Source organism: Pleurodeles waltl, chromosome 7 (assembly GCF_031143425.1).
Source record: "Pleurodeles waltl isolate 20211129_DDA chromosome 7, aPleWal1.hap1.20221129, whole genome shotgun sequence".
Classification (NCBI taxonomy): domain Eukaryota; kingdom Metazoa; phylum Chordata; class Amphibia; order Caudata; family Salamandridae; genus Pleurodeles; species Pleurodeles waltl.
The window spans coordinates 897,924,393-897,938,833 of record NC_090446.1 but is presented as its reverse complement, the minus strand read 5'-3'; the positions used below and the strand labels follow the sequence as shown (position 1 = coordinate 897,938,833).

At 41.2% G+C, this 14,441-nt stretch overlaps 1 protein-coding gene across 1 annotated transcript in view; it reads right to left on the bottom strand.

Moving 5' to 3' along the window:
• Positions 1 to 415: 415 nt before the first annotated feature.
• LOC138245683 (transmembrane O-methyltransferase homolog) overlaps positions 416 to 14,441 on the bottom strand; it is a 162,445-nt gene continuing 148,419 nt past the window's right edge. The window contains exon 4 of the mRNA XM_069199499.1: positions 416 to 1,057. Coding sequence (XP_069055600.1) covers positions 941 to 1,057 — 117 coding nt within the window. The 3' untranslated portion in view covers positions 416 to 940. The remainder of the gene's footprint in view (positions 1,058 to 14,441) is intronic.

Sequence of the window (14,441 nt, the reverse complement as noted above, 5' to 3'; positions counted from 1 at the left end):
AATCAAGGGTGGGATGAAACTACCATCCACCGATTGATGGAGTTGGAGCAATGAGCCCCCTCACTCTCCCATATAACTATCCTTCCTTTAGGTTAAACAGGGCACAATAGTGCTCTGAACCTGTACTCACTTTTAAACCAGCATTGTTTTGTCATCAAACGCTGGCCACATATAATTTTATGTCAGGTCTTCTCAACCAACTGTTTACCTTCAATTGCTATGTGTGACCCTGATGGAGCCTGGGGCCCTTTTACTAATTCTGGGGTCCGATGAATCTTTGTTTCCCAGTTCTGAGGGGTGAAGAGTAACAGTTATCAAATTCATTAAACAATTTCTGTACAATCAAAATGTCACATAATAACATTCAGAGTCAATTCATATGGCTAAAAGCATTTATTACAGACTCAAAGTCAGCATTACATAAATGAGTCTCAATACCATAGTGTAAATATATACAATCACCAAAGGGGAATTAAAGTATCATACAATGTTAAACCTAGTTAGCATATACAAGACTAAAACTTCTATTGCAACAATGCAAAAGATCAGGAAAAGCTTATGGGTCTTGGTCACTAGAACCAAGTTCTCCTTCCTAACCATTTAACCTAAAACCTAATTATTTTAATACTAAAGAGATATTTGAAAAAAAGGTCTGCAAACAGAAATTCAGTAGCGTATTCTTCTAAGAGAGGTGTGATGGCACGAAGCCACATAAAAGTATGAGGTCTTTACCTCAGAAGGGCCATTTCAGCTCTAAAGATAGGAAAGGGTCTGCATCTATTACTACCTAATCCTTACTTAAATCACAGTTTATAAGACAATTACATCACAGTCGAAGCTTCTCGACTAAAACCCTAATTAAAATTAATTGAAAGTTATAATTTCCAACCCCTGACGCATCCCATCATGATACTCTTCGGTCTCAGCAAATTCAAAAGAGTTACGACTGCCAAGCTTCCAGAACACTCCTCTCTTCATCCTTGCATAGTTTGTCTCGGGCTTTCTTATCCTTCACGCTCAATGACCTTCTTGTTGACTCCGTCTCTGCTCCTAACACCTGCATTTCAAAAGAAACATTTAAGAAAAACAACTCCACACTGAAAGTTAACTGTAAAAAGAAAATTACATGTGTAGTGTAGTGCTTTCCTCTTATCTAGTTTCTAAGCACTAACATAACACACCAGAAATGCACTTCTGAGGTCAAAGAAGACTTTTATTGTTGTTAATTCTTCCCCAACCCCATTTTTTATGTATGACGAATTAGTAGCTTTCAAGCCCGCGTTAATCAAACAAAATATATCAGTTTGCAATATACACAGCAGGTTATATTTATAAGATATTGAATGCAAAGCAAAACAAATACTTCACCGTGTGGGAAACTATTTACAGCTTCATCTTTCTAAGGTCTGCAAGCTGATGACCCCTTGTCAGCCGCGAGAAAGAGATTCATCTACCCACACGGGATTGCTGGCAGCTGGCGCCAAGCTCCAGCACGAGTTCCGGCAGATTCGAATCTGACCCTCTGCAGCCTGTTACATTCGTTACAAAGGTGTGCCCCCTCCTCTCATACCTGGGAAACTGAGCAAGCCTTTTGGAGACTGGCCAGGTCTCCAAGACTACTCCTGTTCCCAAGCTCAAGCGAAGAAAAACAACACCCATGTACTCTCTCTTATCATGTCTAGTCTACTGTGAGAAAAACATCTTGGTTCTCTGGTGCAAAAACACAGCTTGGAAAAATACAGCTTGGATTCTCAACTGCAATGTCTAACTCCACGTTAAAGGCAATAGGCAGCTAATCTAAGTATCAAATGCAATGTCCAGTGTCATGTCAAAGCCAACAGGCAGCTGAGCTGAATACAAAATGCAATGTCATATATAATGTCAAAGCCCATAGGCAGCTAAGCTGAATATAAAATGCAATGTATAATATCATGTCAAAGCCAATAGGCAGCTGAGCTGATCATGTCAAAGCCAATAGGCAGCGGAGCTGAATACAAAATGTAATGTATAATATCATGTCAAAGCCCATAGGCAACTGAGCTGAATACAAAATGCAATGTATAATATCATGTCAAAGCCATTAGGCAGAATATCTAATAGCATGTCAAAGTCAATAGGCAGCTAAACTGAATACATCATGTCAAAGCCAATAGGAATGCAATGTCAAAGCCAATAGGCGGCTAGACTGGATACAGCATGTCAAAGCCAATAGGCAGAATACAGAATGTAATGACTAATGCAATGTCAAAGCCCATAGGCGGCTAAACTGAATACAGAAAGTAATGGCTAATGCCATGTCAAAGCCCATAGGCGGCTCAACTGAACAAAACATACCATGTGCTACTGGTGAACATTGAGCAACTAATATGCGCAGTGGTGAAACACAAAGTCATTGGTCAAAACAAAATTTAACAAATGGCAGTACATTCCGCCCTTTGACCAATGAATTTTTGTTTCACATATCTCTTGTTTCAAACAAAAACAAAAAAACATCAGCACAAAAAAAAAACATTATCAGCAAGTCAGATTTGAATGATCAAAGCAATCCCTGTAAAGCAATAGAAGTGAATTAACACATTGATCTCATAACTTTTCACATCAGATACATCTATACAGAAAAGACTGGGCAATTTTTATACTCTGAGTGAGTCTCTAATTCAACAGTGTTAGCAATTTGATGTGGCATGAGTTCTACTCATGTAAAAGATGCACGGTCCACCTGAAAGGTTTGCTGGAAGATAAGCAAAAGTCAGAGTTCCATACGAGAAGGGAAAAAAAAAAACACAGCTTAGTTCCAGTGGAAGAATGCAATCAAAAAAGTTGAACTTGAACTGAAGGCGCACTTTGCGCAAAATGGATCCATGGTGCTGGCACTTTACTCAGCCAGGTTCAGGTTGGGGGTTCGGTCCCTTCCCCGACCCCACACGCACACACTGGAAAGGGGACCACACAGCACACTCAGGGACAGTGGCGAAACGTGGTAGGATCTGCAAAAGAAACAAGTATGACTTTTCTTGCAAATAACATTTTTCATTTAAACTGCACCCTTCCTCTTTCTTTCCCTGTTTTATAATCAGCAGGACGTTTTTGGGGCCCTTTGTTATATTCTCTGCAGGTTCTGGAGGGTCACTTGGGGCTTCAGCCCACACACCAGCACTGAGGTTTTTATCTGCTGCACCACAGCTTCCCTTTTCTTGCACTGTCAGAAGGGCTGGGGCAGACTCCTTCTTTACCAAACCTCCATTCACTGCACTTTTGTCAATTTGGGCCATTCTGTCTCCAATTTGTATCAATGAATCAGATTCTTTTCTAGGTATCAGCATAATTTCGATTTTTCCTTGGTAGTTTTCAGCAATCACTCTCCCTAAAACCTGATCAATTTGCCATTTCTGTCCTGGTAACTTTCCTCTCCCCAACTGCTCTGTGACTGCTTGCATGACAGATTGCTTTTGTGCGTGCTGCACAGTTTTTATCAAATCTAGGGGAATGTGCATCTCTCTCATCTCTGCCCACCTGTAAGTGGCTTTTTCTCTCAGCTGTTCACATTTCTGGGGAACCCACTTAGCCATCCCCACTAAGGCAGAATTCTGGGTGAACACTTCTCTCTCTGAATTTTTCTCATTAACATCTGCAAGGTAATTGAACCAGTTAGGTGCTAAAACATTAGCAATGAACCAAAAATCAGCGTAAAAATGACACATCTCACGTAGCTCTTGCTTTAAAATCTGACACACATTATACAACTCCATTCCTTCTCCTGTGCCAGAAAACAACATTTCAGTCAATGAATCATTAGTAAAAGAAACATGCTTTTTATCTTCAGTGGACACGAATTCAAATGGTGCACACAACTTAATTGATAACTCTTTTACCTGTGGTACTCTAGCCCTGTCTTGCAAGTACCCGATCCATTGTATGATTCTAGCTAGGGGCACTATTTTCTTTCCTTGTTCTTGATTTACATGTACATAAGTATTTTCTTCTTGCACTGCGCAGAAACCTAAAGTCTGCATTATTTCATTTGCCAAATCACAAGCGCGCAGCTGCATATAATTTTTCACAGTGACCATATACAAAAGTGTTAGGATTTCACTCAAATGAGGGATATTCTTTTTCCAAAAATCAAACAAGCTAATGAAAGTCGGCTCTTGCTCTAAAATCTTTCGTTTTACTTGTGCATTTTGCAACGGTAACTCGTAAATCACATTCTGGTCTCTCTCGTCCGTGTTATCAGTTAAGGAATGCATTTTGTCTGCCAAAAACCCTGGCTCACACGAAAACTCAGTGCAGCTCGGAGCTGTCTTAACCCCCTCATTACTGGAATGGGACAAGAAAGATTCTTCTACAACAGCATTTTTATAACTTTCAGTCTGGCTAATTTGCTCACGTAAATTCCTATTTTCATGTTCCAACTTCCTACATTTCTCCTGCATTTCTCTGTAAGCAGATAAAGGTATCCAGACCTTTCTGTCATCATTACTTCCAAAACACACGTTTTCTACATATGTACAACAGAAATTATTTCTCAAAGCATTATCAGGCATTTTAGCTACACATGCATTTTCAAACATGGTCTGCAGTGCTTCTGTAATTCCCCAAATAGAAAACAATTCACAGTTTTTCTTAGCACCATCGGGCAGTTTAACAACACATGCATTCCCAGACATGGTCTGCCGTGCTACTGTGATTCTCCAAACAAAAAAACAATTTCTGTAATTCTCAAAACAACAGAAAAACAATTACACTTTTAAAGTGTGCACTTAAAAATCTACCAACTCGTCAACACCCTCTTAATCACCTCTTAATGACCGGCCCCACTTCTGGTACCAATTGTAGTGCTTTCCTCTTATCTAGTTTCTAAGCACTAACATAACACACCAGAAATGCACTTCTGAGGTCAAAGAAGACTTTTATTGTTGTTAATTCTTCCCCAACCCCAATTTTTATGTATGACGAATTAGTAGCTTTCAAGCCCGCGTTAATCAAACAAAATATATCAGTTTGCAATATACACAGCAGGTTATATTTATAAGATATTGAATGCAAAGCAAAACAAATACTTCACCGTGTGGGAAACTATTTACAGCTTCATCTTTCTAAGGTCTGCAAGCTGATGACCCCTTGTCAGCCGCGAGAAAGAGATTCATCTACCCACACGGGATTGCTGGCAGCTGGCGCCAAGCTCCAGCACGAGGTCCGGCAGATTCGAATCTGACCCTCTGCAGCCTGTTACATTCGTTACAAAGGTGTGCCCCCTCCTCTCAGACCTGGGAAACTGAGCAAGCCTTTTGGAGACTGGCCAGGTCTCCAAGACTACTCCTGTTCCCAAGCTCAAGCGAAGAAAAACAACACCCATGTACTCTCTCTTATCATGTCTAGTCTACTGTGAGAAAAACATCTTGGTTCTCTGGTGCAAAAACACAGCTTGGAAAAGTACAGCTTGGATTCTCAACTGCAATGTCTAACTCCACGTTAAAGGCAATAGGCAGCTAACCTAAGTATCAAATGCAATGTCTAGTGTTATGTCAAAGCCAACAGGCAGCTGAGCTGAATACAAAATGCAATGTCTTATATCATGTCAAAGCCCATAGGCAGCTAAGCTGAATATAAAATGCAATGTATAATATCATGTCAAAGCCAATAGGCAGCTGAGCTGATCATGTCAAAGCCAATAGGCAGCGGAGCTGAATACAAAATGTAATGTATAATATCATGTCAAAGCCCATAGGCAACTGAGCTGAATACAAAATGCAATGTATAATATCATGTCAAAGCCAATAGGCAGAATATCTAATAGCATGTCAAAGTCAATAGGCAGCTAAACTGAATACATTGTATTGTATTGTATTGTATTGTATTGTATTGTAATCGTATTTATATAGCGCTTACTACCCCTGACGAGGCGTCGAAGCGCTTTTCGATGAGTAGCACGCTACTCTGGAACCCAACAAGAATTAGTGATGGATTAGTATCATTAAATAATGAGTACAGTTTTAGTATTATGAGTTAATTTGAGCCGCGGATATGAGAGTTTGTTAGTTAGATTGACTGGAGTAATGGAGGGGTGGAGGAGGAAAGAAATCCAGAAGTGTTAATTAGGAGTATATCCTTCATTTACTCAACCCAAAGGCTTGGGATGAGTAAAGGGGGGCGGAGAGGGAAGAGTATGTGGAAGGGTTAGGGAGAGCATAGTAGCAGGGTGAGATGAATGCAGGAGAATTTAGTACGGTTGTGTGGGAGGTCACAGAGGTAGAGTGAGGTTTGGTGAGTTAGATGTGGAGGGAAGAGCTTAGGCAGAGATATTTAGGAGATGAAAGTGGTAGAAGAGATTTGGGATGAGTCAGTGAGAATGGAGGATAGTTTGATAGAGACATGACATAAGAGTGATGAGTAGAAAAGTGTGATAAGATGAGAGCAGGAATTCATAGATATCTAGTATAACAACCCAAAGAACCAGGAGCCATGCAATGATCCACGAACATGCCAAGCACAGAAACAACATATACACATACATATATATATACACACACACACACACACACGAATACACACACATATGCACATACAATACATAATTAGAATCATGGGTAAAAAATACTTAGTCAGACAGGTTTAAGGAGTGTGTGTGTATTTTATTGTTATGACATAGTAGCAATACATATTTTCCAAAGAATCTATAAATAAATAGAAATATACATATAATCTGAAAAAAATATTTATCCACATAGGCATATGCAGTTCATAGTTGTTTGAAAAAGGTGGTTATGAAGGAAAGAGCCAACTCTTGAGTAGTTTTCTGAAGACAAGAAAGTTATCTGTGGCTCTTATAGTTGGGGGTAATGAATTCCATAGTTTGGCTGCTTGGACGGAGATGGATGTACCACCTATAGTCTTTTTCTTGTATGGTGGTGTTCTAAGGCGGGGTGCCAATCTTGAGCGGAGGGTTCTTTGTTGGATGTATTTGGTAATTTTCTTTCTGATAAAAAGCAGTCCTGTTCCATGTATAGCTTTGTGGGTGATACAAAGCAGCTTGAAAGTGCATCTTCTGGCAACGGCAGGGGAGATGTGGGCTTGCTGCTTTATATGTAGTAGTAGCCTGGCTGCGGAATTCTGGATACGTTGTAGTTTTTTTCATAACAGATAGAGATGATCCATGGTAGAGGCTATTGGCATAATCCGGTTTGGATAGTACAAGCGAGATAGTAGCTTGCACCTTGTGTGGAAATCCGAGGTGGGGGAAGATGCGTCGTAAAGTCTTTAAGGTGATGAAGCTTGTGCGTGCTAATTTGTCTACTTGGGCATTCATAGTTAACTTGGAATCCATGGTGATTCCTAGGTTTTTAACTTCCTTGGATAATTGAGGAGGTGGTCCAAGATCGTCAGGCCAGACGCACAGAGGGTCATAATTGGGGTCTTCTAATTTAAGTAGTATCTGTGTGTCATCTGCATAGTTGTAGCATGTGAGATGGAAATCATTGATCAGTTCTGGTAAAGATATCATGTAGATGTTGAAAAGCAAAGGCAAGATGATTGACCCTTGAGGGACCCCTGCTTTTGTGAAGTAGGGTTCGGACGAGAAGGGGGGTGAGTGGATGATATTTGCTCTTTTTTGAAGATAGGAAGTAATCCAGTCGAGAGCAATCCCTTGTATGCCTGCTTCGTAGAGTCTTTAAGTTAGGGTGTCATGGTCAACCGTATCAAAGGCAGCTGAGAGGTCCAAGAGAAGTAGTGCAGCAACTCCATTTCGGTCGACTGTGTTTTTAAGATCGTCCCAGATTGCCATGAGTGCCGATTCAGTGCTTCTTCCTGGGCGGAATCCAGTTTGGAAGTCTGAAAGTATAGAATTGTCTTCAATGAATTGTGACATCTGAGCGAATGCTGCTCTTTCTATCAATTTGCCCAGGAAAGGTCCATTTGTGATTGGTCTGTAGTTGTTGGGGTCTTGCGGGTCTAGGTTTGTTTTCTTTAATAATGGTCATATGTATGCCTTTTTCAGGTCTGCAGGAAAAGTTCCTGAAGTTAAAGTGTGTAACACCACTTAGTCAGGGTGCACAGACAAGAATGGAGGCTTTGAAGAAACAGCTTGAAGCTCACTTACTCTGCGAGCTGGAGTGATGGCACCCAGAAAGACAGTTTGGAGGGTTTGGAGGATGCAGCGGGGCAGGGGGGGGACTGGGCAGACCTCTGGTTCCCTGTCCCATGCCCACGTGAGATTCCGCATCCCCGGCCATGCAGCAGCTGAACAGCATGGGTGACACGGTGGCTGGGTTGAGGACACAACAGGGAGGCAAGGGGCAAAAGGTGGAGTGTTGGAGGCGAGGGGCAGTGGAAACGCCAAGGGACTGAGCCGTAGCCCGGGAGTCCTTGAATCTCTCTAAGGCCGGGTCCCCCTTGTCTTCAAAGAGACGGGAGCCATCAAAGGGCATGTCCATAATAGACTGTTGGACATTCCCCAAAAAAACATAAGTACGCAACCAGGAATGGCGCCTCAAGGTCACCGTTGTAGCAACTGATCTGCCCAGAGAGTCGGTCGTGTCCAGGCCACATCGGATCGTGAACTTCGCCACATCTCTCCCATCGGTGACAGCTTGGGAGACGATAGCACAGTCCTCCTCCGGTCTCGGTGGCAGAACTTGTGCGACCGTATCCCACAGAGAGTGGGTAGAGCGGCCCAAAAAACATGCGATGTTCACGGACCACAGCGCGAGACTGGAGGAAGAAAACATCTTCTTCCCAAATTTTTCATCATGTCAAAGCCAATAGGAATGCAATGTCAAAGCCAATAGGCGGCTAGACTGGATACAGCATGTCAAAGCCAATAGGCAGAATACAGAATGTAATGACTAATGCAATGTCAAAGCCCATAGGCGGCTAAACTGAATACAGAAAGTAATGGCTAATGCCATGTCAAAGCCCATAGGCGGCTCAACTGAACAAAACATACCATGTGCTACTGGTGAACATTGAGCAACTAATATGCGCAGTGGTGAAACACAAAGTCATTGGTCAAAACAAAATTTAACAAATGGCAGTACAGTAGTCCTTCACTTCAGCCAAGATAATAAAACACAAATATAGTTTCAAATAAAATGAAGTCTAAGCACTACATATAAAAACAAAAGAAATGATTATGCAAAATAATACTTTCAAAATACCAGTCTGTAATAGATATTCATAAAACGTTGATTATATGCCATATACAAAGATGCACTCCACTCATATGGTTCGCAGTGCAGGAATTAAATGAAACATATTAACTGTTGTACAAAATGTGACCACAAAATTGTGACCATCAGAGAATGATCACCCTTTCATGTTCCTTCCCAGAGGTGTAGTGCACAGCCAAACTATGCTCTTTCAACTCCGTCTGTCAATCTAGGTACTTCAAAGCCCTCCCAACCCCAGCACAGGATGAGACATTACAAGTTACCATGATAGTATTAAGCGCTACAATAATACATTTGGCTTCCACTACGTTCTCCTGAGAGTGAACGATCCCCTAGTGCTCCTCTGATAAGGGATGACAGGGTTGCATTCATTAGTCTCTCCTGGGTTGGAAGAGTAGGATGGCATTCACTACTCTCTTTTAAGTTGAAAGAGCATATTGGCTTTCACTTCTCACTCTTGGGGTGAGAGCATAGGTTGGGTTTGCCTGTTCTTCTCTGGGTCTGTGTGGGATGGTAGGATGGTGTTCACTGGTTAGAGAGAGAATAATGGATTCCAGTGCTGTCTTTTGGGTGGACCCGATGGCTTCCTTTAAGAAATGTGACATAGTCCATGGTTGCCAAGACCAGATTTACTGTAAACAAAAGTATGTACATGTCCACCAACTGCAAGCACATACCAATGAAACACTCTTCCTCCAAAGAGCCAAGTTCTCCTTCTGACATTCCTTATCAAGAGCTACACAGCAAGAAACTACGAACATCATGGTGACATGCATATGCAGGAAAGACCATTCCCACATGCACCTTAAATTACACAGGTATAAAAACATATAACATGTGGAAATGGGGTACAGTGAGCTAGTGTCAATTAACATTAAAATCACATAATACATTTGTCAATTCTCAAACAAAGGTGCCTAGTCACAAACTGCACACTGTAGCACGTTTAGTATTATTACACTAGAACTACTCATGTACTACAAACTGCTATTCAGCAACCTGGTACAGAAACCCACGCCTCTGCTACTCCTGTCTTTTCTATGTTCTGCACATGATTGCAGAGATCTCTACTCACATACGATTTGTAGTAAATGTGGGAGGGGCAGGAAGGAGTGGCTGGAAAACAGGGAATACTTACAATATGGGAGGGGTTTAAGGAGGACTAGGTAGCATGGAAAAATCCTCATACTTGTAAGTTTACCACCCAGTTGTAAATGTGGAAGGGACTATGGGGAGTGGTTGAAAAATAAGCCAAACTTACTACAAAATAGGTGGAGGTTAGGGGGTAAAGAGGGGTTAATGTAGTGTTAGGGTGAAACAAACACCCATTCACAAACTTGTAAGCCTATTGCTATTAAAAAACTGTACTTTTGAAGTTAGTACAGCCAAAGAAGACCTATATCATTGTTAAATGCACTACAGCTTAACCATGCAGTAAGTCCAGCACCACAAATGGTCAACAAGTAATACTGCAAAACAATCACATAGAAAATAATTGAGGCACCAAATTATTATATAAATATATTGGAAAATGAAAGAACACAATTTTTTGTTTTTCGAGTTGTAATTTTTTGTTAATTTAAGGAACTCATGTGCAATGTTATTACAAGTTTTTTTCAACTTCCAATATTTTTTCTTTAAAGCTAATCCTGTTTCATTGTATAGCAAGGCTTATGACACTAGCAACACGTCTAGTAATAAAAGACATGATTGTTCTGAACTCCACCACCCATTTACAGGTGAAACAAATTTCAAAACCAAACAATCACATCAATGCTGACCACATAAGAAAATAAATTACACACCAAACATCTATTTCTGCTTTCACTTTGTCAGTAAATTTTGAGAAATACTTATTTCATGAGGAGTGAGACTGCTTACAGTCATAGGCTCCACATCTTTGAGATGTCCAGGGAAGCGGTCTTTGCCAGGTACACTTTCTCACCTACAGTGATCAGATATTGTTGCAGACTGGGAGCAAGCGCTTGATTCACCTACAGCCTCTCCCAGGCTTTCCCTGCCATTGTAAAATTACTGACTGCACTCAACTCTATGGCCATTGGATCTATCCAGAGGGTCAACTCTGGCAATGTAGGTAATTCCCAATAATCAGGTAATCAGATGCATCAATAGAAAAGTGCACCAGTTCATTGCCATGCCTTAGATTTGGGTAGAAAGGCAAAGGGTGGCAAGGAAATTGTATCCCTTTGGTTACCTCCCATGTGTGGTAGGTGCCACTGGCTGCATCCAAGTGTCACTTCAGTCACCACATCACACAGCAAATCTTTTCTTGTAGACACCTCTGGCACCACATCAATATGCAAGTTTGGTGAGATGCGGGGGAATCTTCACTGGTCTGTTTACAACCATGCATGAAATCACACACAACTGCTACATCATCCAGCAGTCACCTCTTTTTTAAATATAATTTGTATTGATTTTTCCAGTATGGTCAGAAAAACAATAGCAGTTTAACGATGCAACAACTGCACGGATTGTGCCACTCACCCATCCCTAAAAAGAGACCCCACCCTTCCACTACCCCCTAAAGTGCTACTCGTACAGTTTTGGTCTCCACAATTTATGAGCATGTTTTATAGTTCCAATATAATTGAGGTGCATTATCAGGTGAGTGCTAATCAACAAAAACTATTGTCAAACCAACATACCTGCCGATGATAGCCTAAATTCGAAGCACTGATCATTCTTTCGGTCTGATAGAGTCTCTTTTGCTCAGGTTATCCCCAATTAGAGCAAATTCTTCTCTATTTCTCGTTCTTGACTATGTGTAGGAAAGGTGATTGTTTCCACATCATTTGCCCCCTAGGTTACCGACATCAATCGGGTGGTTTGAGCAGTTCCTGCAGCATCTGCGCCCACATAGCCAGGTCATCCATCAGTTTATCATCCCTTTTGACATGCTTAATTTGCACCTCTTCTGCCACCGCCCATTCCACCATGTCTCTGAGACCTTCCGTGTATTTGGGTGGGACTACATTCAACCACCTAATAGTTATACATCTTTTTGAAAGTAGGATTCCTAATAACATAAATCTACGACTGAGTTTATTTTTTTTTGGTGATAGGAGTAGTCCCAGTAGTAGAGCCTCTGCTGTAAATGGTATCTCCCACCCAACAACACAAGCAAGAGCTCGAACTATCTTCCCCCAAAACATGCTAACAATAGGCAGTGCCACACTACAAGCAGAAAATCAACCTCTCCGTCTGGTTGATGCTGGGGGATCTTGGGAATTATACTGTATTAACTTAAAGTGAACATTGGAGCTCCCCTCTTTTGTCCAGCATGCACTTTCCCACACTCCTGTGTATTCAGTGTTTGACCCAGCACTGTCTCCAATCTTTTCTCTGCTTTAGGATTGAGTTTGGGAAGATCTTCTCTAAGTGCTTTGTAAAGATGGAAAATCAGTTGCTTGCCCCCTGCCATGTTTAACATCATAATCAGTTTATGCGAGGCAGGTGGTTCCTTTGGAAAGCATGGCCACAGATCTTGCACCACCGCTACAAGTTTTGCGTATTGCATATATTGACTTGGTCTCAACCCAATGACACTGTTGCGTCTGCCTGTGTAATAAATGAATCTCCAAGGTAAAGATCTCCCAGAAGCTCACAGCCACCATCCTTTCTTTTTTGTTCCAACATAACCTTTGGAACTTGTGCAGATGGTTTAAGGTCCCAAAGTGGCTTGTCCCTATTATAGGGTACATGACACAGCACCAGTGTGACTGCACATTCTCATACCATGAATACCTGATTAATAATATACAGTATTCCTTCAGGCACCCGCAAAGCACTCATGAGCAAGGTCGGCAGTGTCTGATCCCCATATGTGCCCCACAAGAGAGCCTTCTCCCAGTTATCATTTTCGTCTAACTAGTCTAACTAGTGTATCATATGTTGAAGGTGGGCTGCCATATAGTCGAGTTCTACATTTGGGATCGCTATCCTACCATGTTCCTGTTTGTTTGAGCCTTGAGAGGCATATTCTCTTCCGTTTATTAGTGCAGAGTAATTAGATCCAGCTCGGTGGAATACTTGCACTGCACTTTCCTTTAAGCATTACATGGAACCTGTATTCCTGTCTTATTTCATTTGCTGATACAGCTAAATCATAATGAAGCGTGTAAGCCATTAGCTTTCCATTAACTGGGTGCTGGCATCTGACTAAAGATCCTTGTTTCTATGTACATTCCTAAAGCTGACCATCTACCTGCATAATGGGGCAACTTTAAATTATGGAAAATGTTAGCTACAACCATTTAGTGAGCAGCTCCATCCAAATAGCAGACCATACATTGGACGTAGTTTTCACATACAATATGTAACCTGTAACGCCTCTGCTATCGGAGCTTATTCACTCTCTCTTTTTTCTGTAAACATATCAGATCTGTTCTACTTCCAAAACCACGCAACTGCCAGAATCCTCATCTTTAATGCAGCAGTTGAGAGAATTTTGATAAAACTATAAATCAGTAGAAAAGTGAGCTACAAATACTGATGGTCCTTATAGATTGTTGTAAAATCTCTGCCAAAACATCACCTCACACTGAATAAGCTTGACCCACTAGGAAAACAAAAAACATAAAGCAGTAATCAAGTCAGCAAACAAATGGTGCAACATAGACCTGGCTGAACTGCAAAGAACTGTGCTACATCTCAAACCCCAGACATGCAAATCAATGGCTGAACAAGACAAGCTTCCTTGCACAAGACACTAGGGGAACTATTGGAAAGTTGCTAAATGAAGCAAAGGACATACACCACAAAATGCATCACTGATGTCTTAAGCCATTCAAGGGTTACTCTTAACATCTATCTGTTGATGACCAACCCAAACACCTTAAAAACCTGCAAGTGCAATTCAGCAACAGTAATACTATTTTTAATCAAAGTCGTAAATTCGGTCACAAATCAGAATATTCACATTATTCCCTCTCTCATTCCTCAATATTGTGCCCCTCTGCTTGACACTTTCAACTTATTCCACCCAGTAGTTAAAAACAAAATGTCTAGTGTGGCTCAAAAACGCATCTGGTCATCTAGCATAGCCCTGCATTTTCATGTTGGAAGCAAATTCACCCTTCTCATGAGACTGACATGAGGTCTATAGTAAAATCTTAATTTCTCCAACCAATCATTCACAGACATCTTAAACATGCCATCATTAAGCCTTTCATGAGGAAACCTTCAGGCTATCCAAACATTCTTTTCAGCTACTGGCCCATTTAAAACTTTCCATACCCAGCAAGATAATGG